This window comes from Corvus kubaryi, unplaced genomic scaffold (genome assembly GCF_017639235.1).
Source record: "Corvus kubaryi isolate FWS band 111438036 unplaced genomic scaffold, C.kubaryi_AGA036_p1.0 split3-37304, whole genome shotgun sequence".
Classification (NCBI taxonomy): Eukaryota; Metazoa; Chordata; class Aves; order Passeriformes; family Corvidae; genus Corvus; species Corvus kubaryi.
Genome location: NW_024582087.1, coordinates 2,841,088 through 2,867,054, shown reverse-complemented (window position 1 = coordinate 2,867,054; position 25,967 = coordinate 2,841,088). Strand labels below are relative to the sequence as shown.

Below are 25,967 nucleotides of genomic sequence, written 5' to 3'. Positions count from 1 at the left end.
ACCTTTTTCTTACAAAATTGGCTCATTGTGCAGTTCACAAGCCAATTTGCTGAAAGAACCACTATTTGTAAACACCACCTAAATGCCGTTATCAGTGTTCCTCTGGTTTGAAATTAACCAAAACATTAAACAGCCAGAAATAATGCTTTTTGTTCTGGATGCTGCACTTACCCTTTAGATTATCTTGCTGTAACTGGAGAACATCATTTTGCTTTTTGTCATGGACCCTTATTTCCAGGCTCCTGTTTGGAGTGAGGCTGCCTCCAGTGCTCTATGCAAAGTTTAAACTGATCAGAACCCCTGAAAAAGATCAAAAACTGAACAAATTCCTTGTGTCTTGGTTAGGGGTCCAGATGGTGTGAAGCTGGAGAATGCCAACAGCAGCATTGCCACTGTCACAGGCCTCCAGGTTGGGACGTACGAGTTCACTCTGACAGTGAAAGATGAGAGGAACCTGCAGAGCCAAAGCTCCGTCAACGTCATCGTCAAGGAAGGTACGTCCAGCCATGAGCAGAGCTGCTCAAGTCACAGGTTATCTCTGAGCAGTTCAGCAAAACCTGTGTTCAGAGACAGTAAAAGTAAGGAACAGAGGGATACAGCGTGGAGAGCACTGAAGGAGCCTTGCGGTTTGCCCTTTTCTGGAAGAGCAGTATCTTCAGCTTAATCCTGCAGTATTTCCCTTCTCTTCCCTGGGGTTAGACAGGGATTTCTGGAGTACGCTGGAGATCTGATGCAGTGATTTTTGATTGGGCAACACAAGATCTTTCTCCAAGTGCTTCCTCTCTGTTTATTTAGAGATAAACAAGCCGCCCGTCGCAAAGATTGCTGGTAACGTTGTCATCACCTTGCCCACAAACACAGCAGAGTTGGATGGATCGAAATCCTCTGATGATAAGGGGATTGTCAGCTACTTGTGGACCCGAGACGAGGGGAGCCCTGCAGCTGGGGTGAGCTTTCTTTTGTAAAGCATCACAAAAATCAGTGCAAGGTAATGTTGACAGCTCCTGAGGAAATACAAAGGTCCTTGTTGGGCTGTTACCTTGTCATATCATGAAACATGATGATACACTGTGCTACCTTGATTCTTTGTTTCCTCATACTTACTTTGTTCTGCCTTCCAGGAAGTCTTAAATAATTCAGACCATCATCCTGTCCTCCTCCTGTCCAATCTGGTAGAAGGGACCTACACATTTCACCTCAGAGTAACAGATGCCAAAGGAGAGAGTGATGTGGAAAGGACCACGGTGGAGGTCAAACCTGGTGAGTCTGGGCTTTGTGCTGTACCACATTTGCCTACAGCCCTCTAGATACAGTATACTGGGATTAAAATGTGTCATCTAGTCCAGTTTAGAGCTGTAAACATCAAAAGTTTTGGGGGACGTGGTTGTGTTTTCCTGTGGTTTTTGAGGGCTGACTCTCACTGCTTCTGTTACCTCTGAAAGTCATTCTTGCGTCCCTTCCTTCAGTGCCATTCTCTGGTGCTGTGTTCAAATCAGAAGCATCCTGGAGAGATACTAAAAACCTGCCTTGTACCCAGGCTGCTAAATAGAAACTCTAAAGATCTATGCTATCTACATTCTCCCTAGATCCTAGGAAAAATAACCTGGTGGAGATAATTCTGGATGTGAATGTGAGCCAGCTGACAGAGCGGCAGAAGGGGATGTTCATCCGGCAGATAGGGGTGCTGCTGGGGGTCCTCGATTCAGACATCACCGTGCAAAAGATCCAGCCATACACTGAACAAAGGTGGGATTAATCTGGGAGGGTACACGGGGGGGAATTGCTTGAGGGTTTGGAAAATCAAGGCCTCTTTTCTCTTGGAAAGCAGATTGGACCATCAGAACATGTGGAGTTGTTGCTTAACATTGATATTCCTGCTCTGATCAGAGTTACCAAGCAGGTCTTGAGTATCTTTCTGGCAGGTCTTGAGTATCTTTCCCCTCTGGAGATGGTGCATTGTCCTTGAAAACTGGTGCTGCTAATGTCTTTTCACCTCAAACCTGTAAAATAAGAACAAATTACAGTTTGTTTTTTGAAAACTGTGGAGACTATCTGAAGGGATGTTCTGTAGCTGTGATTTGTAACTGGAGAAATAATGGGGCTTGGTGCAGGAGTTTGGTGAAACACTTAAAACACACCAGAGGTGGTGTGTAACAATCCTCCTCACCTTCATGCCAAATTGTTAGTTCACAGAATCACTGACTGGTTCGGGTTGGAAGGGACCTTAAGGATCATCCAGTTCCAACCACACAGCCAGGCACACCTTCCATTAGTTCTGCATTAGCTTTATTGCCTACACAACTGCTTCAGCTTAATGTACAAAAAATGTTGAAAGCCAATGTGAAGAGATAGAAGACCTTAATTTTGATTGCTAGTTGGCTTACAGAAAACTGCATTTCTCCTAACCACATGGAAGTTGGCTGCTGAGCAGGGCTGTAGGTCAGGGTGGTGTTGCCTGCCTGGAGAGTGGCAACAAGCCATGAGTGGCCATCTCTTGAAATAAGCGCAATATTGCACTTAGTTTCTATTAAATGGGGAGTAGTTTCAAAGTACCTAAAGCACTGAAGAATATTTAAGGGACATGCTTGAAGTCCTGCAGCAAATCAGCAATAAATCTGCTGTTACTTTACACTTCCCTGCGTGCTGTGATGTATCAATTCCTTCATGTCCACATGGCCTGCTGTAGCAGGAAAATCAGAATTCATTGTCCATGCAGACCTGGAGAGCTGAGAACAGAGGAGCCAGCACTTTCTGTTGTAACATTAGCTCTCTGTCTCTGCCATGAGCAAGCCAGTCGCCCCTGAGTAAGGCAAGTAAGGGATTCTTGTCATTAATGCTTCATCTGTTTATATATTCAAGCAGACAAAAGAGTGGGAAGTGTTATAAAGGAGCAGAGATTGTTTCTTGACAGATGGCTTTAAGATCCCGTTTTTGCCTCCACTATCAAAGTAACTTGTGCTGTTTAAAAAAGAGCTTTTTCCTCTGCCTGCTGGTTTGTTCTTTTTCACATACTCTGAGGGTTTCACTGATATCCCATTGACTCATAAATTCGCTAGTGATAATAAATCCCAAACATTCATGCATCCTCTTCTGAGTCTAAAGGATCCACAGGGCTCTGCAAGGTGAGCAAGCCATGAGGAACAAGTTCTTCTGTCATAAAGTTAATGCAGTAAAAGCTGCAGAATACAGAATCCTTCACACCTGGGCTGTTTTCTGGCTATAGCACTTGGTGCATTCCAACTAAACTCTGCAAAAGACTGTAAACCTCCACTGTCTGATGCTGGAGCTCTGTGCTGAGCAGCTAAATGGACCCCCAAGTTCCAGGTGTAGTAAAGTCTGAGGATCCCACAGGGAGGAAGGGAGGAGAATATGAAAACAGCAGGACCTTAATGTTTGGGGATTTGATGCTTAGAATGAACATGCAAAGATCTGCTTGATGTGCAAACTCAAGAACTGTGCAGCCCTAGGTTGGAAAACATGAATGGATCAGATATCCTGAAGGGTTTTCTGCTGTAGGGCCAGATCTGCCCTACAGCAGATATTTTTTTGCTTCCAAACAGAGCCAGAAGTCTGGTCTTCAAATAAATTTGGGATTCTGAGTAAGTCCCTCTAATGACAGACTGGAGAGTGTGACTCTCTACCTGATGTTTGGAGAAGCAGCAGATAATAATTCTTGTCTTTCTTCCAGCACAAAGATGGTGTTCTTTGTCCAGAACCAGCCTCCCCATCAGATATTCAAAGGACGAGAGGTGGCCTGGACACTGAAGAACGAACTGCGGAAACAACAGTCGGACTTCCTCATCTTCCGGGCACTGGAGATTAACACAGTCAGTAAGTGAGAGTCTCTTGGGACAGATTTAACATCTTTTCCCTTCTTTTCAGCTGCCTGACAGAATAAGGGTACTAAAAACACCCACGTGCCCACACACTTACGCTCACTGCAGGAGCTTTCATGTTAATAAATGGGAAACAGAAAATTAAGTCTGTTAGACTATTCACTAATCACTTATTTACCAATTAATTCTGTCTATTCACTATTTAACTTCTTATAAATAATTACTTGCAGTGTTGCTGTGAAGAGTTCACAAAACCAAAAGCAGATTGATACTTATGAAACTAAAGTACAGTGTTAATGGACTACAGCCACTGAAATGAGTGTCATCCTGAAAACAATAAACTGCATGTCTTGGTAGCTGTGAGCCCACTTGTTTCCTGTGCAGCACAAACATCAGTCTGCAGGAAATGTTTCCCTTCTATCATTATTCTACAACTTTGCATTAGCACTGTTTTTCTTTTATGAGATCCATCCTTTGAGGATCATTTGCTGATCAGTTAGAGATTTGAAACTAGAATTGTGTAAAGTAATTATTAGTTCTTGATCTTACCATTTTGTGGCCTTCAGAAGCTGTTTTTCAGTTCTGTTTGGTCCCTCCAAAGGATCTGCTTGTTTCTTTGTCTATCTCACAGGCAGGGTTTGAATTTGAAAATCGAAACTTCGTTTAAAAACATTTACTTGACAAATACACAAATTCCATAACTTGTAGATCAAAATGAGGATTTATTAGGCAAACTGTGTGTTGCTGGTGAAGTGGGATGTTTCAGTTTGGCATGAGGCCCGGGTGCTTACGTTTGCACTTCTCACCTCTTGTGATTACAGCTGAGCTATGAGTGAGCTACAGAAGGGCCACATTCAGGTCAGAGCCTGCAGGAGGGGTTGGCTGTATTGAACTATTTTGTCCCATTTTTGCCTCACCTGTGAGTCATTTAGTTCACCTTGCTGGTTTTGGCCCCCAGCCTGTCAGCTGAACTGCTCTGAGCACGGGCGCTGTGACTCCTTCACCAAGCGCTGTGTGTGTGACCCGTTCTGGATGGAGAACTTCCTCAGGGTCCAGATGGGGGACGGCGAAAGCAACTGCGGTATGTGAACCCCCCTGGGGTGGGCACTTTTGCAGAGAAACCCGTGTTTGAAACCCAGGGTGGGCACAGTGCCAGGCACCTGCTGTCTGCCAGGTGCTCTGATGAGATGCTGACACAAGGACACAGTTCCTTGTCTCACCTTCTGGGCAGGTGATGTTTGATAGGGGAGCGACTCCGGACCCTCCCAGTGAACACCCATTAAGGGTTGAGTCCGTTCTGGGTGTGTAAATCACAGCTCTCTTCTGTCATGTCTGTACAGAGGCTTTCCTGCCACATGAAAGCAAATTTTGTAAACCAACACACAGTGAAAACTGCCCAGTGAATCCACACACTGGATCTCGAGCTTCCCAAGGGGATCTGGTGGTGCTGCCAGTGGGGAATGCCAGCCCTAATTCTGCAAAAGGCCAGGCCTTGCCTTTTCTTTCCCAAGAACAGTCCCCTAAAATGTGCACTGTCACCTGTATGAGGTGCCAAAACGTGTTATCTCTGGGGTTTTGCTTGCAGAGTGGAGTGTGCTGTATGTGATCATTGCATCTTTCGTCATCGTGGTTGCCCTCGGATTCTTGTCATGGATGGTGATCTGCTGCTGCAAGAGGTGGGACTGAGACCACAACCCCCACTGTATCCAGGCTTCACAGCCAAGTATCTGCAGTAGGAGGTTAAAGATTCAAACCCATCATCCCAGCAGGTCGTCTGCTGAGCCCTGGGATGCTGGGTTTTCTCGCTTAAGTGTTTCAAGTGAAATGTTGAAGTCACGGAACTCTGGGTTATGTTAAGAAGCAAAATTTGGATTAATCTATAAATGTGCAATTTAGCAACATTTTAATGTTTCACTTTGTAACATGAACATAATACTAAATAGCAAGTGCTTTAGCTTTGAAGATCAGAGTTTTCTTCTGGCTCTTTTGGAAATGGACTGTCTCTTAATTCCTTTTCTTCCCCTTTAGACGGAAAGGAAAATCCAAAAGAAAAAGCAAATACAAGATTTTGGATGCAACGGATCAAGAAAGCCTGGAGTTAAAACCAAATCCCAAAGCAGGTAAAACATGAGAGGGAAGAGCTCAGCACTTCCAGAGTGCTGACAGAGGACTCTTCCTCTGTGGACTTGAAATCCCAGTGAAACAAATGTCATGTAGGGGCTGACAGAGGGGTCTCAGAAGATCTAAGAGCTTGTCTCAGATCTGTATATGGGGTATTTAGTGAAGTCATCTAAGTCTTAGATTTGGAAATTGGGGCTGAAACTGGCCCAGTCCTGATGATTCCACTTGGTATCACAGAAATAGGAAGTGGATGCCTCAAGCTGTGCAGAACAGCCTGACCCAGGAAGCCCAAAATTGGGTCTTGACTGTAACTTCTCCTGCTCTAAAGTTTTCCCCTGGGTTCTGGTAGTTCCTTTCTTGCCAATATGCAATTCTTTTGTCATTCTCTACAGCAAAGCAGTAATTCAGTGGCACTAAACATTACACTAAACCAATGGACACCTAAAAATAACCTGAAAGTATTTGTGTACTGGAGAGATGGAGGTTTATTTCTGCTCTGCTACTCACCCACCACAAACAACTGGTTCATCAACTTACTTATTCTTGCTCTTGTGAGCATCAGGCTGTGAAAATTTCACATTTACCTCATCCTCTAGTTTTCCAGTAAGCAGGTGCATTTAGGAGGGAGATCCATGGATTCCTCAGTGCTCCATGTGGCTACAAGTCCATTGGCCCATTCCAGAAAGGCAGGATTTGTCTTCAGTGTTCTTAGCCAGGATTTTCCTGCCTGCATTGCCGTCCTGAGAGTTCTTGTCAGGTGCTTTGTGAAGATCAGGGAGTTATTTCAGGCTGGAATGTTTTTATCTGATACCTGAACCAAGCTGTGGTCACCTGCTGACTGACCAGGAAAAGAGGGAAATGTTGGAAAGGATGTGCCAAATACAACTCTGCTGAGTGCCAGGGAGCTCTACAGCTGCTGAAGTGTGTGTTTCATATCAGAGTGTGTTCTGGTTTTGTTCAGAGAAGGGGATGTGCTAACTGTGTGTGGAAAAGAGCCCCTGATCCTTGTTTGCTAGCGGAAAATAACTGCTCATCCCAGTGTTATCCCATTTAATGGTGTTCCAGCAAAGTGAGCAGTGCCCAAGAGCAGCATGGAGGGCATTGCAGTGACAGACTGATCAGCTGTTCCTCTAAGGAGCAGGCTGTCCCAACTGCTCAAACACGGATACCCTTGAAGGAAACCCGGGTGTGTTTCCCTCCCTCAGCACCCAACTCTTCTTTAGTCTGACCATCTGTCACCTCCGAGCCCACTGTGCAATAGATGTACTAAATGTGCCTCACCATTTGCTCTCTGGTAACTAAACTCATCTTGCTGCTTCCAAGGCTGGCTGCTGACTAAAGGCTTTTTTCTCTGCTAGCTATGTCCAGGGAGCTTTCTGCTAACAGAGGAAATGCATTTCTCCATTAAGGAAAAGCTAAATTTAAATATTTCCTCTGCTGACAATATCAGTAAATGTCTCTCTCCTGTCCTTGTGCATTAATCTAAATTCATCCTGCTAATTTATCTCTCTCCCCTTGCAGGCAGGAGCAGCAGAGAGGGTAGTGAGATGGCGGAGATCTTCCCTTACACACCTGCATACTCTCTTGCTCCGGTTGTGAGCCCTCGGAGCGTTTTCTAGGCAATGCCCCGAGCAAGGTCAGGGAGACACAGCTCCCACACGTACTCACAGCCCCTTCTGGTCACATCATTGCCTTCCTGCCTGCTTGTTGTGCTTTGTGCTGTCTTGGAGTGTTGTGGTGACCTCTGACATGCCAGAGTGTCTGAGACAGGATCACTTTAGCTTCAGCATCAGAGGGAATAAGAAACATTCACAGAGGAAAGTCAGATTCTGCTGCCTCTTAGACGTGATCAGAAAAGGAGACTTAGAGGGGATGGAGTAAGGTGAGGTGGTTCATTGGTGTTAAAAGCATTTCTAACCTGGGAATGTTTCTCCTTCAAGGTGGCAGGCAGAAAGCCCAGGTCCTCAACACGAGCCTGATGCACTCGGAGTCCGAGCTGGACAGTGATGAAGCCATCTTCACGTGGCCTGACCGGGAAAAAGGGAAACTGCTCCGCAGCCAGAACGGCTCCTTGCGCAACGGACAAGTGACACTCAAAGCCAAGAACCAGAGGGAGGAAATCCTATAGCTCCCCTCAGGCAGCCTTGACTGGAGCTCAGCAGGGAAGGCCACTCCCATCCCTGTCATACCAGGGCCTTTGGAGGCCACTTTGACTCGGACAACGCTGCTAACTAGTTTCACAGAAAATAACTTTGGTTTTGTGGGTTTCTTTCCATTTGGTTAGAACTGGTTGTACTTGAATTTGAACTTCAAGGGAAATCAAAGGGAGGAGAAGGCAACTGTGAACCCTGGGAGAAGAGTCGGAAAAGGACAGAGCTGGCATCTGGAGAGGGCAGGACAGAACCACTTGGAGCAACTGTGAATGTGCAGGACCCTCCTAAGCCACCTCAGACTGCAGTGGAGGGAACACCTGTGGACTGCCAGCTCACTTGCCTTGGCGCTCCTCGGAGAAGGAAGGTCAAGTCCTTGAGCTGTGCTCTGAGCTCCCTTCAGGCTCCTGTAGCCTACCACAGGCTACTTGTGCTGTCCAACAACTTCTCCTTTACTCCCACCTTCCCTAATGGTTTAAGCACTATTTTAATGTAGACTTGTCCTTTCACATGCACTTGGCTGCTGTTGGAGTGTAGAGGAGGGGGAATGTAAACACTCTGATCACACTCCCCCAGTTTGCAGGTAGGAGAGGGGTTTGTGGCTGTTCTAAATCACTGTCAGGCCGCTCTCATGGGGAGTGTTGGGGACTTGGTGCCTGTTCACATGTGAAAAGCTGACCTCTGGTTACTGCCCAGGCTGGGAGACCCCCTCCTGCAGCAAAGTCCTGCTGGGTACCAGAGCTGGGGACACACACCCACCTTTGGTACCTGTGTCCAACGTCTGGCTTCATTCCAAAGCTGTGACATGTTCTGTGGCCCCAGCACCTTCTGTTGGTCACCAGGCCGTCCGTGAGGCTGGACGTTAACCACATCTCAGTTATGGAACACTATGTACTGTGGTTTTTTGGTTTGGGTTTTTTTCCCCTTAAAATTTGCACATCCCAGGCGATGGGGATCGGTCTCTGCAGTCCCCAGCTGGCTGCTCCCTCGGGCTGGCTGCTCACTGGCCTTGTGCTGTTGTGGCTGCAGAGCCCTGTGTGCTCCTATTGCAGTGTGAGGAGCACACGTGGTGGAAAAGGGAACTCTGGGTACCCGAGGGCAATGGGCAGTGCCAGCAGCACGTGGCACAGCATGTCACTGTCCCTGCTGCCTGAGCCCAAGGGCAGGCACAGGGGTCCTTTCCGATTCCCACTCCCTTATCTCACTGTGCTGCTGTGTGAGTTGCACCCTGTCCTTGGGCAGAATTCAGCCTCGTGCTGGCATGAAGGATGCCACTGCTCCTCTGGGGATGGGTGGGCAGTTCATTGCCTTTCTTTGTGTTTAATTTAAAAACTGGAAACTTGTTTCATTGGCTTTTTTTTTCTTCTTTTTGAGCTATGAAAGCCAAAAGGCTTTAAGTTCCTCAGTTGTATTTATATTGCTGCACTACTGATTTGTGTTGAGCTAGATGAAGATTAAACACTATTGAAAGTGAGGGGACATTCCCTCACTGAATGTAGTCCTGGCTGCTGCTGAGTTTATTTTTTGGGCAATCAGCTGTTCCTCAGGCCCAGCACTGGAGCCTGCAGCTCTCCCAGTGCTGAGGCCACGGCATTTGCTGGCGTCACAGCACGGGCCACCCTCTGCCTGGGCTGTCTGGCACAGAGCAGGGGCTTGGCTCAGGCTTCCCATTCCTGGAGGCTCCTGCACCCGCTCTCCCCATGGCTTCTTCCCTCCAAACCCGCCCAGGACCACACACGGGGAGGGCTGACCCCAGGATGCTCCTCAGAGGGCACAGCCCAGCGCTGGCTGTCCCATGGCCGCACACTTAACTCTTGGGTGACACCACCCTCTGCATGTCCCTTCATTTGGATGTAAGTGAACAAACTCTGGGAATAGGAGGGTTTGGAGCTGCAGAGATTGACCGGGTGTGGTCCTGAGGCTGCACCTGGGAGTACTTCATGCTGGGAGAGGGGAGCTGTGGGGCTCTCCCTGATTCTGGTCCTTGGGGCGTGTGCTTTTTGAACCCCTTGCTCCTGCGCATCCCAGGGAGGGCCCCCAGCAGCAGATGGGGGCTCAGCCATTGGGCATTGGTCAGTGCCCCTCTCAGCAGCCACAGGGTGGGCTTTCCAGCAAGCCTGGCTGATTATTACGGGAGAGGGAATTGAAATCCATGCAGCTGTTACCTCCAACACCTTCATTCAGCTGCAGTTGTTTCTTTCATCCCTGTGTTTCACTGTGGGGTCACAGCCCTTCGAGTGGGGGTGCTGTATTGAGGGGCTGCACCCCAACCCAAGGCTAGGCTTTGGGGAGGGCTGTGGCCTTCCCCCCGTGCCCCGTGGCTCATAGTCCCTTGCTATCACTGAGTGCAGGTTTGTGACAGCACAGCACAAGCTCCCGTTAGATTCCTAGCTCCCATTAGTATTCCCTGGCTGTGAAGCCTCTTCCCCCTCCACATGTTAACCCTCAGTGCCACCAAGCCTTCAGGAATGGGGACAGACAGCTCTGCACCCCAGCTTTGGGGGGCACAAGGACGTGTGAGGCTGATGGAAGCGAGGACACCCTCAAGGCTGAAGGTGGGAACTTCTGGCCCGACATAGGAGCAGAGTGGACTGTCTGCTGTAGTGCCCCAGGAGCACAGCCCTCGCCAGGTGCGTGCACAGAGCATCCCTGGGATTTTGGAATCCCTTTGCCCACTCTCCTCCTCCCCCAGGGTCACTAATTTCACTGCTGGTTTGTTACCCGAGCGCCTTGAGTGTGACCTTGCTCAGGAAGGTTTCTGCATTGCTATGCTTTATGATTTCACAATTAGAGGCACTGGCTACAAGTTGCCCACGTGTGGAAGTTAAAGGCTGAGACATCTGTCAGATGAACCAGCACCTTCACTCAGTTTTGTTTTCTTTAACATATTCAAGTGCTGGTGAAGATGTTTGAGGCAAATTCTACTTTTGAAATAGTTTGCTCTTGACTCTTTTCCTCATCCTGCTGCGTAGCTGGGGCTGCTCAACCTGTCTGCACTTTGGTTAATGATGTTTGATGAATTCCAGTGTTACTTGGGTCAAGACTAAAAGCTATTTTTTTAAAAACAAAATGTTTCTTTCGAATAAACAGGGAAGATGTTTTGTTGCTGCCCAATTGCTTCTTTCTCCAGTCTCAGCTGTGGGACAGTTCTCACCAAAGACTTGATTTCACAGAAAAGCAAAATAGCAGCAGTGTCAGGGCTCGAGCTGCCCCACACTTGGATAGCAGCACCTCCTCGTGCAGCAGCAGAACGTGTATTAATTAGTGGAGTCCTTGAAGGAGATGTGGCCACGGAGCTCTTGCTGGGGCTGGTTGTGTAGAGAACACACTTTAGCACCACGGCAGCCAGGAGGGACCCGATGGCACTTTGGGACACAGATTTTTCAGAGAAGGGAGGAGATTCACCTTCAGAGCTGCCCTTCTGTCCATGAACAGTGACGGGTGGGGAGAACTTGCTAGAGCCCTTTGAGTTCACTTCCTTCAATGTCACCTAAGGACAGAGGAAGCCGAATCTCCTGAGCTCCCCAGCTGCGGGCTCGGCTTGGTGGGTGGGGAGAACTTGCACCAGCCCCGGGGCAGCACCGGAAGAGGAGATGGGGGCTTCTCACTGCCCTGAAGGCAAAGAGCTGCTCCTGCCTCCAGCAACTTTTGGTCTGTGTCACATCCCCGGGGGGGATCAGGGCCTGGGCTGGAGCCTCAGAGCAGCTCCAGGCTCGCAAGAAACTGAGGCAGCTGTGACAGTGGCCAAGGCAGCAGCTCGAGGACTCTGCCCACCCGGCTGTCGCGGTGTTTTGGTGGTTCGGCAGCCTGGGGAAGCCCCGCGGTCCCTGGGGGAAGCGGGTGCAGGGATTTGGCCGCGGGCATCGCGGCCGAGGCCAAGACCAGGCGCCTGTCGGACCGTGACGGAGCCGGGGAGATCGGGGTTGGAGTCGCAGCTACACCACTTGTGCCTCCCTAAGCAGCACCCGGGACTAGGAGGAGTTAAAAAAACAAAAGGCTCTTCCTGGAGCCAGGGGAGCACGGTTTTTCCTCTCTTTGTACTCATTCTGCTGCATGTGCTGTCCTTGCTCCGACCGTGTGGATTTGGCGCTGCTCCCCAGCGCCTTCCTGTCATTAGGATTCCCTGGATTGCTGCTGCTTTCCTTCTTCCAGCCGGGCTCTCCCTTGTCCTCGGCACTGACAGGAGCTCCCGCACCTCGCCCGGGTCCCCCGTAGCCACGGGGGGACAGAGTTACAGTGGCGATGTGCTCATTGAAACATCCCTGCGCCGAGGGTGTGGGCGCGCTGCAGGCGAGCTGGGCACCGCTGGCACCCTGCAGTGCCCCCGGCTGCGGGAGCTGCCCCTGGGGCTGTTCCAGAGCCGGGCAGGAGCGTTGGTCGCTGCTCTGAGAGAGGCCGGGACTTGCAGGGGGCTCAGCTGGAGGACTGACCCTGTGCTGGCCATGTCCCACTGGGAACTGGTCACGCCACCACAGCCCACCTGCTCCCCGCCACCAGCACCCCGCACGACCCTCCTGACCCGGCGCAGACCCAGCGTCACTTCCCGGGTCGCTGCTGGCCCGGTCCGGGTTGTTACAGGCATTTTGGGGTGAGCGTGGCTGGCTCGGGACAGGAGTTTGCGGAGCATCCCTGCTCCTGCCTCCCCTCTCCCGCCGCTCCTCCTGCTGAGGCAGAGCCCCGAGGGGCATCGGGGGCAATGCGGGTGCTTCGGTGGAGGCCCGCGGGCACCGTCACCCTCCGTCCATCCCTCCGTCCGTCCGTCGGTCCACACAGGGCCCCATGCACCGAGTGAGTCCGTCTTTCCATTGTTCAAACAATCTCTTTTCCACATGCGGTGCCAAAGGCTCCCCGCTCGCTCCCGCACGCGCCAGTATATTTAGCTGCCTCTGAGCCTCTACCTTTCCTTATATAGGAGAGGCCAAACGAATTTCTCACTCTCATTATTAATAGCCTGAGAGGAGCTCTTAGGAGGCTGCCAAAAATAGCAGGCAAACAGAGAGCACCCGGGGTGGGGAGGGTGTCGTGGCAGGCAGGGAGCCGCCGGGACCGCCGCGGGAGGGATGCCACGCTGCTGGTCCTGGCTTTTCCCTTTGGGAACCACGCTAAGGTGTCTCCCAGCATCCTGCCCCGGGTAGGGGGTCCCCCACGCCCCGCCAGCTCTCTGCAGGTAGGACCGGCGGGGCTCCGGGCGGGCAGAGCAGCCCTGTACCCCCGGACTTGGCGGCTGGGGATGCTGAAACAACTGCCCCGTGGGTGTTGGGGACACCCCAACCGGGTGGCCTGGGGCAACCCAGGGATTCCCATCCCCACGGGGTCCCCCTGGACATGGGGATCTCCTGCGGTTGAAGCGTTGACAGGTTTTACCCTTTTGTACACTCCACGAGCTCTGCTTTGCCCTCGAGCTGCCTTGGGCTGCTGCTGGGCCCGGCGGTGTGTGCCAGCTCCCCCCAGGACATGGCTCTGAGACCCCCGCCGGGCACCAGGGGGACGTGGGGCAGGTGGCAGAGCTGGCCGGCCGTCTGCGTGCTGGTGGCAGCCCTGGCTGCCTCGGTCCGGGAGGGAGAGGGTTTCTCAGCAGAGATCACCCACGCAGCATCCCCAGAATTGGGCACATGTGCCGGGACACCGAGCCCGGGATGGGGCGAGCGAGGAAGGAGCTTCGGGGTGCCCAGAGAGCGAGGGGTCTTCAACTGCACCCGGAGATGTTGCATCCCAGGGTCTGCCTTAAATCCCTCCCTCCTCCCTCCCTCCCTGGCGAGGAACTTCTCCCGCTGAACCGGAGGATGCTGCAAGCTCCTGCGGACGAGCCGGAGGAGTCCTGTGGCAAAGTCAAGGCGAGCGGGGAAGCAGCGTGCTCGTGCCGGGTGTCAGCGCAGCTCGCTGCCGCCAGCCCAGCCTGCTGCGGCCGGTGTCACCTCCAGGACCGTGAGTGGCCTTGCGGGCGGGAGGTGCGGGATCTGCGGGGGGCAGCGGGGCTTTCCCCGCCGCCCACGTTTAACCTTCAGCGAGCCCGGCCGGTGCTGAGCCCGCCGGGGCCGGGGATGCTGCTGCTGCCGGGCTCCGGCTCGGCGTGGGCAGGGAGGGGACACCCTGGGGTGGGGGTCACCGCAGCCCCCCCTGCTGGGGGCCAGCCCGGGTGGAGACGGAGGAGTGGGGAGCAGCAGCAACTCTCTGTGTGTCTGGGGGGGCAATGGGGCCCCCCCGCAGGTCCCGGCGGCAGGGGGGCCCTGGGGGGTGAGTGCCCGGCTCTGCGGGCAGCACCCGGCCCTTCTGCCTGCGGGTGTCCCCCTGCACCGGGGCCGGTCACCCCCTCTCCAGGGAGCCGAGGTGCCCTCGGCCACGCAAAGTGAGGACACCCCATGCCTGTGGGATGGGGTGGGAAGGGAAACCCAACTCCTGGGCACCTCGGCATCGCATTTTGGACTTGCACGGAGGGAAGTGCTGATCACCATGGCCGGGTGCACCAGGGCAATGCGCCCACAGCCCAGACACGGGCAATGCCGCGGGCGAAGGGGCGGCAGAACGGGAGCCGGGGGGCTCCCCCAGGCATCGTGTGCCAGCGCTCCCCTTGCACCCACCTCCCTCCTCCTTGCTGGGCCTCTTGGTATTTTATAAGCCACTCGGCAGCTGCTGCATTGGGTTTGTCGGGGATGGATGAGCCGGGGGAAGCCGGCTGGGGGGGCAGAGCTGGATGGGAAAACTTGGAAAGGCCCCTGCGGGGCAGCGGCTGCAGAGCTCGGCCGGGGACGCGGCGCTGGCGGAGCCGGGAAAAAAAGGGCTCTTCCTTTTATAGCCAGGCTGGGGTTGTTGGGTGCCTGTGGGTGCCACTACGGCCGGCCCCGGCAGCCCCCCGACTCCTCCGCCTCCTCCTGCAAAGTCGCCTGCCCCTGGTCCCCACAAACGACCCTGCTCGGGCAGGGAGCTGCTCTCGGGGCAGGCGGAGAACACGGGGGGCTGCCCTGGCCGGGGACTCATAGCCGATCTGCGGGCACGGAGAATTCGTGGAAGAGGGGCTGCCCCGGGCCACAGCTCCCTGGTGGGTTTCGGCTCGGGGTCTGCAGCTGCCAAAGGCAGCGCTGGGGCTGGGGAGGACTCAGAGATGCCTGCAGTGGTGGGGGCACGCCCAGGGCTGCAGAGGGGTTGGTGGTGATGACTGGGAATATCTGGGCACAGAGAGGGCGGTGGGGTAGAGCCGGTCTGTGGAACACGGCAGGGGCAAGGAGGGGTGGTGGGAGGAGGCAGGGGTGGCCTGGGCTGGAGTTGGGGGACACGAGGTGCCCCGGATGCAGGGAGCATCGCGTGGAGCTGGGTGCAGCCCTCCAAGGTCACTGGGAGAGCCCGGCTGAGAGCTGTGGGAACCATGCCATGGGATGGGGCTGGATGGGCCCCTGGGGCTGGGGTATCTCTAACACCCAGTCCTGGGAGGCTGTCCAAGGTCAGCCGAGGTGACTGGAGATGAACTCGGCTGCAATGTGAGAGCCCTGATGCTGTGCCCTGGCTTTGTGGTTTCAGGATGGGTGCAGCCATGAGCTTTTGGCTCCCACTGAACCCTGACAGCCCTGCCAGAGCCTGGGACACCGGCAGTGCTACAGCAAATCCTCCCGGCAGCATCACACGGCACTGCAGGGCCGGCAGAGCGCCAGGGCTTAAGTGGGTGCATCTCTGCAGCGTCTGGCCTCAGGACACCCACTCAGTTTGATTTGGGGTGGGACAGGGGTGCTGGTCCAGCCAGACACGCTCTGCCCCACCACTGCTGCTGGGCTGGGGACTTGTCTTGGGTCCTGGGAGCCGTGTCTGGGATCCTCAGGGCCAGATCATCGGGACCACCCATGCAGGAGCTCCTGGGGTGCTGGCAGAGCACGCTCGGGGGACCATGGCTGTGCCATGCTGTGCCCCATGGAAAGCTTTGGTGTCTCAGGGGCCAACCGAGCAGCGACTCTGCTGCCTGTGGGTGCTGCAAGCAGGGCCGGTGACGTGAGGCTGTACTTGGCGCCCAGTGGCTCCTTGCAGGAAGCTGCAGCGCGTGTGGCCACGGCTCCTGGCGCTGAGTCACGGCCACCCCATGTCCAGCCTGCCCCACGTCCCTCTTGCCCACGGCCAGGCCCCCCACACACCCCTCACTCCCCTGTCCGGGAAGGAGCAGCCCTGGGAACCCAGGGACACTCCCTGTACCTGCCATTGTCCCACTCCAGCTGCAGATTTAGGGGTGGGAAGGTCACTGGGGTCAAGGCATATTTGGGTTGTGGTGACACTCATCCCCTCTGTCACCCTGCCATGGCCAAGCTGTGCTGGGGCCGGGGAGCCCCCTGCAGCCCCATTGGGGTCTGAAGCCCAGAGCTCTCAGCTGAACCACCCTCCCGTGGGCAAAGGCATCTCCAGCCTTCCCTGTCCACAGCTGCTGCGTGGGGAGGGGTTGGGAAGGGCCCAGAGCCCTGTGTCCTTCTCCTGGGCCTGCAAACGAGGTGAGCAGGGGCATGGCGGGGGTGGGAGATTGGTGCCCCCCGAGCTGGCCCAGCTGCATTGACCGGGAACCACTGCTCAGGCACACAGACAGGGGGATTTGGGGTGTGGAATGTCCTGGGGGTGGCAGGGTGGCAGGAGAGCGAGTTGGTGCATCCTGACCCAGTGCAGCAGCAGCAGCAGCAGCAGCAGCAGCAGCAGGAGCAGCAGGGGGGTCTCCTGCCAAGCCAAGAGCCCGGGCCGAGGGGGATTCCCCCTGTGGAAGGGGCTCCAAGCACAGGTGCCCACCTCTGCCATCCATCTGTGCTGGCCCTGTGGGCTCACGGGACTCGGCCCTTGGCTCTGCCCCCATCTCCTCGCAGATGCAGCTCCCCAGGTGCCCCCACAGCCCAAACAGCTGAGCTTCGGCTGCATCCTGGAGCTTCCCATCACCCACACACGGCAGCCACCACCCAAATCCCAGCCTGAGCACCCTCCAGCCGCCTAGGGACTTCTGGGTCCAGGGCACACAGGCTGGCCACGGCTCTGTCTTGTCCTCCAAACACCGGGATCTCCGTTCTCCGGGGTGGCTGCGGGCACAGGGGGCCAAATGGGCAGTGCCTCCACCTGCACTGCGCCAGGCAGAGGCCGAAGACGGGACTGGGGTTGGGTAGGAGATGCTCCCCACAGCCCCTGCCCGGTCTTGGGTTTCACCACAGCTCCTTCCAGGATCTCACTGGAGCTGGAGGACACGGCCGGGAGAGGGTCAGCTCCGTGCCCCACGCCCCCAGCCCCACGCCGCCCGCCTCTCCCTCCCAACCCTACATACTTCTTCATATGCCCATACGGAGCCGGCCGGCCTTATGGAATGTTAAGAAGTATGTATTTTTGGGCTGGGACCCCCACGCCGGGAGCCTCCATCACCAGCACGGTCCAGACGGCGCCTCCGGAGAGACGATGCGTCCCTGGGGCTGGTAAAAAGGAACCAGATCAATTTGCAACTGGATTTGGTCCCCTTCAACCAGCTGCAGCGGCGCATGAGCTACGGCACCCGCTGCACCTCACCGCCGCGGCCCAGGGCGCTGCCGCCGTCCTGCCCTGAGCGGGCTCGGGGTGAACAGTGGGTGCAGGGAGCGGGAGAAAGGGGGAGAGGCGGCGGAGGGGGGGTGCAGAGTGGGGCTTTGGTGGGGTTTTTGAGGCTGCCCGGTGGAGAGGAGGCAGGCGGAGCGGCTTCAGCTACGATTTCCAAACTTGCCCGAGGTCGTCGTCAAAACCGCGGCGTTTCAGCAGTCGGGAAACGCCCCGTGAAGCCACGGGAGCCCTGGCACAGGCGTGAGGAGCCACCAGCCCGGCGCGTCCTTGCTCCGCAGCCCCCGCAGCTCCCGTCCGAGGCGGTCGGGGAGAAAGGGCTCCCTGCGGGGACACCCCCAGGGTCCGACCCCCGAAAACGCGGGAGCTCCAGCCCCGCTCCAGCAGAGACAGCAACATAAAGAGTTAATGAGAAAGTGAAACTCGAAAATTAACTGTCCCGACGCGCCCTGCCTCGATCTTTCCGGACCTTAAGACACAGCACGGGTTGGTGGCGTGAGGTGCTGCGCTCCCGCGGTGGGTGTTTGGGGACAGCGGCCTTTCGCTGAGGGGGGGACGATAACGGGGGGCTGCTCACCTCGCTGCACCGGCGGAGCAGCACCGAGCCCTGGGCCGGGCAGGAGCCTGGGCGGGGGCTGAGGGGTCTCTGCTTTCGTGGGGTGGCCGGGGGCTCCTGGAGGGGACAGGGGTGGCTGGGGGCGTTCGTGCAGGGCGGCAAAGCCCTGCCGGCCTCACCCACTGCCCACGGAAGAAAGTTTTGTTCTCTTTCCCGGCAGGACCAGGCTCACCGAGGACCCTGCGCGGTTCTCGCTCGCGGCCAGGCTGCCATGGGTAAGTTGGGGGGCTCGTGGCGTGGGGGGCACGGGCCCTGCAAGGGGACAGCACGAGGGACGCGGGGACTCTGTGCTTTTGCTATTTCTGCTCGCTCCTCCGGGCCGTGGCGGCAGCGGGGCCGGTGCCGTTCCCGGGCGTCTGCAGGGCTGAAGGAGGGTGGGGCTGGGAGAGCTGCTGCTGCCGCCGGGCCCCTGCCCTGCCCGGCACAGCGCGCTGGGCTCCAGCAGGGAGGAGCTTTAGTGCCCGCACTCCGGCCCTTCTGTCATTTTCCTTCTTAGGTTGGGATGGAATCGGCATCGCACTCTTCCTTGGAATGGTCGTTGGAATGACACTCATAGGTGAGCGTCTGGCACGGGCTGAGCAGCGCTCGGGGTCACTTTGGGAGCTGCTGAGAGGGAAGGGGCAGCACTGGCCGCTCGCCGCCTGGAATTCTGCCTGCACTGCTGCAGCCCTGCACACCGTTCCTCTCCTGCCGGCCCTGGGGTGTCCCCATCCCTGCACCCCCAGCCCTCACTGTCCACTCTGGTCCCTGGTTCCTTTTGGGGAGGCTGGTTCTGGTGCTGGTGGCAGGGGGAGAAGTGGGTCACAGAGAGCACCCTAACGCTGCTCTGTCCTCCCTGCAGCCGTGGCAGGTGGTATGCCGGTGTCCATCGGTGCAGTGGGGATTACCAAGAGCGTGGCTTTTGCCTTCGCTCTCACAGTTGGTGAGTGGGGAGGGCAGGGGAGCTGGGCTGTGCTGGGTGGGAATACGGGGTTGTACCCTGGGCTTGCTCTAAGGCCAAACCAGTTCTTTAACTCCTCACTGGTCCAAATCTCCCCTAAATGTGGGGAAGGGATCAATCCCCAATGTGGTGGGAAGAGTCAGGACCTGCTGGGGTAGGGGTCAAGGCTGAGGGCCTCAGGGGCCATGCAGGAAGGTGACTGCTCTGTGGCAAGAACAACACTTGTGTCCACTGGCAGCAGTGGCCAGAGACAGAAAGGAACAGCGGAGAGGGTTGGATTTGCTCAGGAGCAGAACTTGCTGCAGGTAAACTCCCTGGCACAGTCCAGGGAGACCCTTGCCTCTCCCTGCCCAGGAGAAGCCCTTGGCTGTGCCTGCCTCGTGGTTGTCCCTTAGAAGGCAGCTTCGATGCTTCTGGGACATCAAACGTTTGTCTTTGCAGGGTGAAAACAAAAGGCCTGACTCTGCCCTGCGAGCAGCAGCCGATGCCATGCTCTCCAAAGGAAGAACTCTAGGTCACCAACCCAAAAGCCAAGCAGTTTTTCTTCTTTCCAAGCAGTCTATCTTCCCATGGCAGGCTCTGGAAAGTCCCCGCAGACCCCTAGCTGTGCCTTTAAAAGATTTGGATTTCCTTGAGCAATAAATTCCTTGAAAGCTTTAATAAAAGTGTGTTGCACACGTGCGTGTGTGGTGGTGCTTGGTGTGTGTTGTGGCTGAGGTACCTTCCCAGCACCGGGGGATTTGCCGTGCTCCAGGAAGGGATTGCAGCAGGCAGCGTTTCCAGCCTTGCTGCCGCTCCCCTGCACAGCGAGGGGCTGGCTCCCACTGAGCCCTGACAGCCCTGCCAGAGCCTGGGACACCGGCAGTGCTACAGCAAATCCTCCCGGCAGCATCACACGGCACTGCAGGGCCGGCAGAGCGCCAGGGCTTAAGTGGGTGCATCTCTGCAGCGTCTGGCCTCAGGACACCCACTCAGTTTGATTTGGGGTGGGACAGGGGTGCTGGTCCAGCCAGACACGCTCTGCCCCACCACTGCTGCTGGGCTGGGGACTTGTCTTGGGTCCTGGGAGCCGTGTCTGGGATCCTCAGGGCCCGCTCGAGCAGAGACCACAACATCAAGAGTAAACATTGAGAATGAAAGTGAAACTCAGCGAGCGGTTTTAGACATTTTCCGTAAGTCCGTTATCAGGGGATTTCCTGTCATTGTCTTTCCAGCAGCACTTGGCCCCTCAGTACCCACAGCACGGGTTGGTGCGTGGGGTGCTGCGCTCCCGCGTGGGGACAGCGCCCTTTCCCTGAGGGGGGGACGATAACGGGGGGCTGCTCACCTCGCTGCACCGGCGGAGCAGCACCGAGCCCTGGGCCGGGCAGGAGCCTGGGCGGGGGCTGAGGGGTCTCTGCTTTCGTGGGGTGGCCGGGGGCTCCTGGAGGGGACAGGGGTGGCTGGGGGCGTTCGTGCAGGGCGGCAAAGCCCTGCCGGCCTCACCCACTGCCCACGGAAGAAAGTTTTGTTCTCTTTCCCGGCAGGACCAGGCTCAACGAGGACCCTGCGCGGTTCTCGCTCGCGGCCAGGCTGCCATGGGTAAGTTGGGGGGCTCGTGGCGTGGGGGGCACGGGCCCTGCAGTGGCACTGCCTGGGGGGACACGGCGACCCTGGGGTTTGCCCCTCCTCCCCTCTAGTCCCGGTAGGGCTGAAGGAGGGTGGGGCTGGGAGAGCTGCTGCTGCCGCCGGGCCCCTGCCCTGCCCGGCACAGCGCGCTGGGCTCCAGCCGGGAGGAGCTTTAGTGCCCGCACTCCGGCCCTTCTGTCATTTTCCTTCATAAGTTGGTTTTCACTTGTCATTGCATTCAACTTTGTACTCGGCCTTGGAATCGTCATTGGAGCTACAATTGCAGGTGAGCGTCTGGCACGGGCTGAGCAGCGCTCGGGGTCACTTTGGGAGCTGCTGAGAGGGAAGGGGCAGCACTGGCCGCTCGCCGCCTGGAATTCTGCCTGCACTGCTGCAGCCCTGCACACCGTTCCTCTCCTGCCGGCCCTGGGGTGTCCACGTCCCTGCACCTCCCAGGCCTTGCTCCCCACTCTGGTCGCTGTGCTCCCCACAGCCCCTGCCTGGTTTTGGGATTCACCAGGGCCACTGGCCCCCATGCAGGATGGTTTTGTTATAAACTATGTTTGATTCACCTTGTGCTGCTGACAGGTGACAGACTGGGTTGACAAGTGCTGTGTGTCCCGTACTGTGCCCCATGTGTGTCCTCAGGGCTCACCCCACACTCAGTTGAGTTTCAGTTCCTGTATTTTCTCTATTTAATTACCTCAAAGAAATGCATTATGCAGCAGTGTTAGTAAACAAGGCAGAACAGTATTTCCCCAGCACTCTGGCCTCCCCGGGCAGTGCCAGCAGCATGTCCAGGGCCTGGGGTGGCCATGGGGGCAGGGTCCAGGCCCAGGGGTGCCCGGTGTGGCCGCACTGCCTGCGCTGCCCGGTGTGTGGGGCCCCCCGATGGCAGCAGGGAGGTGAGGTCTGGGGGATCTGCTCCTCCTTGAGGTGCTCCCCATGGCTAGGGGGGATGGGGAGCCGTATGCTTAGGCCAGGCCTGCTGGGGGGGACCCGGGTTGATTTTTCTTCCTCTTCCTCAGGACTCCTGAGGGTCTGTCCTGTTGGCCATTGCGGTGCTTCGGGCTGGGGCAGAGTTAATGTTCCTCCCAGGGGCTGCTCTGGGGCTGTGTTTTGGGTTTGTGCCGAACACGGGGTTGATGACACAGAGGTGTTTTGTTAGTGCTGAGCTTGCCCAGAGCCAAGGCCTTTCCTGCCCCTCATACGGCCGTGCTGGGGAGGGATTTGGGAGTGTGTGGGAGGCTGGGAGGAGACCTGGCAGGGACAGGTGACCCCAAGTGACCAATGGGGTATCCCAGAGCATGTGACATAAATGGATGGACGAAGGCGGAAGGAGGGGACATTTGGAATTGATGGTGTTTCTCTGCTCCATGTGAAGGGGTCCTGCTCTCCTGGAGGTGCTGAGGACCTGCCTGCCCACGGGAAGCAGGGAATGAATTCCTGGGTTTGCTTTGCTTGCGTGCACGGCTTTTGCTTTCCCTATTAAGCTGTTTATTTCAGCCCACGCGTTTTCTGGCTTTTACCCTTCCGTTCTCTCCCTGGTCCCGATGGAGGTGTGGGGGGGGGGTAAGCGAGGGGCTGCGAGGTGCTTGGGGCTGGCTGGGGTTAGCCGCGACAGCCACCAAGGCTCTGGGCTCTGGTTTGGCTGCCGTGCCGTGACCCCGCAGATCCACGCCGGGACCCTCGCAGTTGTCTGCCGTGGCCCTGCACTCTGGACCCCCCGGTACCCCGGCTGGGACCCCCACCTCTGTCCCGTGCGCCCCTTGCTGTATCTGACCCCCCAAACAAAGCTCAGCCCTCTGCCTCCTGCCCGGGCGGGACGCGCCGGGCGTGGCTGGGGCGGGGCAGCCCCGGGGCGGGCACCGGACCCGTTCCAGTCCACGGGCACTGCGGGCAGGTGAGCGACGGTGCGGGCAGGTGAGCGACGGTGCGGGCAGGTGAGCAGCACGGGCAGCGCTGCTCCCTTTCCTTTTCCACCTTCCCTGTCCCTTTCCTCTTCGTTTTCCTTTTCTTCTTCCTCTTCTCCCTCCTGCCCTCCTGCCTTTTTCTCTCTTAGGTGTGAGACACAGAAGCAAAGGAGCTGCCACTGGAGCTGCTGCCCAAGAAGGTAAATCTCCAGCACTTGGGTTCACTGCCTGGTCCCAGTCCCGTCAGGGACCGGGCCAGCTGGGGGCTGCGAGTTCTGGGGCCGGGGAGACTCAGGGTGCTGCCGTGAGGGAGGGGCAGCACTGGCCTGGAGCTACAGGTTTCTCTCTTGGTGCCAAAATTGGGCTGACATCTATCCTGCTGTCACTCAGTGCAGCAGTCTCTGCCAAGATGTCCAAGAAGAAGCCAACTCCGGATGAGGAACCCAAGAAGGAGACAATTTCAGATGAAGAATCTGGGGAGGAGACAACTCCTGGTGATGAACCCAAGGATGAGGCTGGTCCAGGTAAAGTCCAGGGGAAGTTTAGGTTAGACATCAGGAAAATATTCTTCACTGAAAGAGTGATTGGGCACTGGAATCGTCTGCCTGGGGGGGGGCAGTGGTGCAGTCACCATCCCTGGACACAGCTTGGCCACCCTCTTAAGAGCTGGGGATGTGCTGGAACAATGGGTGCCCTGAAAGCACAAGTGCATTGCAGATGGGGCTGTAGGGGTGGTGGGTGTGCAGTTGGGGCCGGGGCCCCGGTACCCGCCAAGTGCCTTGGGATTTGCCGTGCTCCAGGAAGGGATGGCAGCAGGCAGTGTTTCCAGCCCTGCTACCTCTCCCCTATACAGGGAGGAGCTGGCAAGGCAGAGGGTGAGTTGGCCTGTGTTTGATTAATCTTGTGCTGGTGGCAGGTGACAGACGGCTGACATATGCTGTGCTGTTCCAGGTTGGTGGGTGTGGTGGGCAGGGTGGGTGGGCACCCCAGGGTGTGCCCCTTCTCCCTTTTCCTCCCAGCCTGGGGGGGGCAGTGGGACCCACCCCACCAGTGGCCTTTTCCCAGGGATCTTCAGGGGCTGGGGGCAGATGAAGGCAGGGGGAGGCTGGAGGAGCTGCTGCTGGCACTGGGAGCCTGCTCTGCCTGGCACAGGGTGCTCAGCACTGCTCAGGGGAGCTTTACTGTCCATGCTCCTGTCCTTCCTGCCCTTCTGCCATTTTCCTTTTCAGGGAAGAAACGGAAAGTCATTGGAGCTGCCATTGGAGCCACAGCGGGAGCAGGTGAGGGTCTGGCACTGGATGGGCAGCGCTCGGGTTCACTGCCCGGTCCCAGCCCCTGTGGTCCTGAGGACTGGGCTGGGCTGGGGCTGCGAGTACTCTTGAGGGCTGGGGAGAACTGGGGTGCAGGCAGGGTGGAGGAGGGGCAGCACTGGCTGCTGCTTGGAATTCTGCCTGCACACACTGCACACCGTTCCTCTCCTGCCGACCATGGGGTGTCCTGCTCTGCCTGGCACAGGGTGCTCAGCACTGCTCAGGGGAGCTTTACTGTCCATGCTCCTGTCCTTCCTGCCCTTCTGCCATTTTCCTTTTCAGGGAAGAAACGGAAAGTCATTGGAGCTGCCATTGGAGCCACAGTGGGAGCAGGTGAGGGTCTGGCACTGGATGGGCAGCGCTCAGGTTCACTGCCCGGTCCCAGCCCCTGTGGTCCTGAGGACTGGGCTGGGCTGAGGCTACGAGTACTCTTGAGGGCTGGGGAGAACTGGGGTGCAGGCAGGGTGGAGAAGGGGCAGCACTGGCTGCTGCCTGGAATTCTGCCTGCACACACTGCACACCGTTCCTCTCCTGCCGACCATGGGGTGTCCCCATCCCTGCACCCCCAGCCCTCACTGTCCACTCTGGTCCCTGGGTCCTTTTGGAGACATCGGTTCTGGTGCTGGTGGCGGGGGGAGGAGTGGGTCACAGAGAGCACCCTAACGCTGCTCTGTCCTCCCTGCAGCCGTGGCACTGGTTGGCATCCCGGTGTTCATCGGCGCACTGGGGTTCACAGGAGCTGGCATCGCCGCTGGCTCCATTGCTGCCAAGATGATGTCGGCAGCTGCCATCGCCAACGGCGGTGGAGTGGCCGCCGGCAGCACCGTGGCTGTGCTGCAGTCGATCGGTGAGTGGGGAGGGCGGGGGAGCTGGGCTGCCCTGGCTCCATCTCCATGGGAGGGAACACAGGGTTGTACCCTGGGCTTGCTCTAGAGCCAAACCAGCCCCTTAAGTCCTCACTGGTGTGAATGGCTCCAAACTCTCCAGGTTCTCCCTGCCCAGGAGTCCTTGGCTGTCTGTGCCCAGTGCTCGGTCCCTCAGCAGGCAGCCTCGATGCTCCTGGGACTTCACACCCTGATCTGTCTTTGCAGGAGCTGCAGGTTTCTCTATTGGTGCCAAAATTGGGCTGACGTCTGCCCTGGGCACAGTTGGTGGAGCAACCGGTGCCTGGCTGTCCAGGTGGAAGAAACCTCCAAGAGGCAAACCCAAGAAAAAGTAACTCGTGTGACAAACATGAGGAGAAGACAACTCCAAATGAGGAACCCAAGAGAAGCCAAGCAGGTGCCTGATCCTAAGGCCTTGCCATGCATGATGGCAGGTGCTGGGAAACCCCCACTGACACCTCAGAGCCTTGCCTCTCCTTTTAAAAGCTTTGGATTCTCCTGAGCAACGAGTGCCCTGAAGCCAATAAAGGTGCTTTGCCTGCAGCAGAGTTGGTGTTTGTGTGTCGCTGCTGCTCTTGGGTGATGGTGGCATTAGAGGGTGACAGAGCACAGGGGATGTTCAGTCCCCAGGACTGACCCGCTCGCTGACGGGTGCCACCAGCTCCCCTGCACTCGGCTGGGGGAAGGTGCGTAGTTACTGCCCACGCCAGAGGAACAAAACCGGGTGTGAGTGGGATCACCACGTGGGAACCACCAGGTGTTGCTGTGCAGGTGATCAGCTGCAATTTTAACAGCGGCTTAAAAACAAATGAGCCCTCCCTGTTTGAAATCTCTGAGATTCTGCTCTTAAACTTAGATTCCAACATCATACAGGAAAGGAGGATGCACTCTTTTATTAAGGTTAAAGGTTTTTAATCACTTTTCCAGAATACAGATACGATTGAAACAAAAACTATTTTGAGGGTCTCAATAATTCACTTATTAATACCATACATTGAGCTCTATAAATTCTCATATAAGAAAATGTCTGCTTAATATAGGTTATGATGCACTGGTGACCT

General features: G+C 56.3%; 2 protein-coding genes across 14 annotated transcripts in view; both read left to right on the top strand.

Annotated features, from left to right (window-relative positions):
• The window catches only part of KIAA0319L (KIAA0319 like), a 30,120-nt gene extending 20,515 nt beyond the window's left edge, over positions 1 to 9,605 (top strand). The window contains exons 13-21 of one of the 2 annotated variants that reach the window (XM_042015503.1): positions 346 to 494; positions 796 to 947; positions 1,122 to 1,260; positions 1,587 to 1,746; positions 3,689 to 3,831; positions 4,795 to 4,917; positions 5,422 to 5,512; positions 5,865 to 5,956; positions 7,898 to 9,605. In XM_042015503.1, the coding sequence (XP_041871437.1) occupies positions 346 to 494; positions 796 to 947; positions 1,122 to 1,260; positions 1,587 to 1,746; positions 3,689 to 3,831; positions 4,795 to 4,917; positions 5,422 to 5,512; positions 5,865 to 5,956; positions 7,898 to 8,085 (1,237 nt within the window). In that variant the 3' untranslated portion in view covers positions 8,086 to 9,605. The other variant, XM_042015504.1, reaches the window with a different exon arrangement.
• A 3,517-nt stretch (positions 9,606 to 13,122) lies between these two features.
• Positions 13,123 to 25,449, top strand: LOC121658530 (interferon alpha-inducible protein 27-like protein 2A). 12 transcript variants are annotated; one of them, XM_042015570.1, is made up of 10 exons: positions 13,123 to 13,274; positions 13,867 to 14,032; positions 18,412 to 18,466; positions 21,042 to 21,085; positions 22,862 to 22,912; positions 23,108 to 23,236; positions 23,942 to 23,992; positions 24,305 to 24,355; positions 24,708 to 24,869; positions 25,114 to 25,449. In XM_042015570.1, exons 2-10 carry the CDS (start codon positions 13,891 to 13,893, stop codon positions 25,239 to 25,241), a joined length of 813 nt encoding a protein of 270 aa, XP_041871504.1. In that variant the 5' UTR covers positions 13,123 to 13,274; positions 13,867 to 13,890; the 3' UTR covers positions 25,242 to 25,449. The 12 variants fall into 12 exon arrangements, with proteins under 12 accessions (XP_041871504.1, XP_041871510.1, XP_041871513.1 ...); XM_042015576.1 differs by lacking the exons at positions 13,123 to 13,274; positions 13,867 to 14,032 and adding an exon at positions 18,080 to 18,151; XM_042015579.1 differs by lacking the exons at positions 13,123 to 13,274; positions 13,867 to 14,032 and adding an exon at positions 18,084 to 18,121.
• The last annotated feature ends 518 nt before the right edge of the window (positions 25,450 to 25,967 follow it).